The sequence below is a fragment of the Corvus brachyrhynchos genome, unplaced genomic scaffold (genome assembly GCF_000691975.1).
Source record: "Corvus brachyrhynchos isolate BGI_N302 unplaced genomic scaffold, ASM69197v1 scaffold1881, whole genome shotgun sequence".
NCBI lineage: Eukaryota > Metazoa > Chordata > Aves > Passeriformes > Corvidae > Corvus > Corvus brachyrhynchos.
The window spans coordinates 7515-7901 of record NW_008236275.1 but is presented as its reverse complement, the minus strand read 5'-3'; the positions used below and the strand labels follow the sequence as shown (position 1 = coordinate 7901).

The following is a 387-nucleotide window of genomic DNA, read 5'->3' as shown; positions in this document are numbered from 1 at the left end:
CCGACGCTGGCGAACATCATCGAGCAGCGCAGCCTCAAGTGGATCTTCGTGGGCGGCAAGGGCGGCGTGGGCAAGACCACGTGCAGGTGCGGCGGGGACGGGATGGGGCTGGGGGGACCGGGATGGGACGGGAAGAACGGGACGTGGAGGGGTCGGGATGGGATGGAGGAATCGGGATGGAGTGGAGGATCAGGGGGCCCCTGTGCTGGGTGGACACCGGAGCCGACACCTGGGTGGGGGGACACACAGACACCTGGGGACGTGACACCTTTTCCCCCCCGAGGGGGGACACACACGCCTGAGGATGTCACTCGCTCACCCCCTGCCCCCCTTTGTCGTGGCGGGCTGGCACCAGCTCTGGGGGGAACCCAAACCACCCCACGTGGG

At 68.7% G+C, this 387-nt stretch overlaps 1 protein-coding gene across 1 annotated transcript in view; it reads left to right on the top strand.

The window, feature by feature from the left end:
* Positions 1–176: 176 nt before the first annotated feature.
* ASNA1 (arsA arsenite transporter, ATP-binding, homolog 1 (bacterial)) overlaps positions 177–387 on the top strand; it is a gene marked incomplete at its 3' end in the record, with an annotated part of 2807 nt that continues 2596 nt past the window's right edge. Inside the window, exon 1 of the mRNA XM_017747049.1 lies at positions 177–233. Within this exon, the coding sequence (XP_017602538.1) occupies positions 177–233 (57 nt within the window). The remainder of the gene's footprint in view (positions 234–387) is intronic.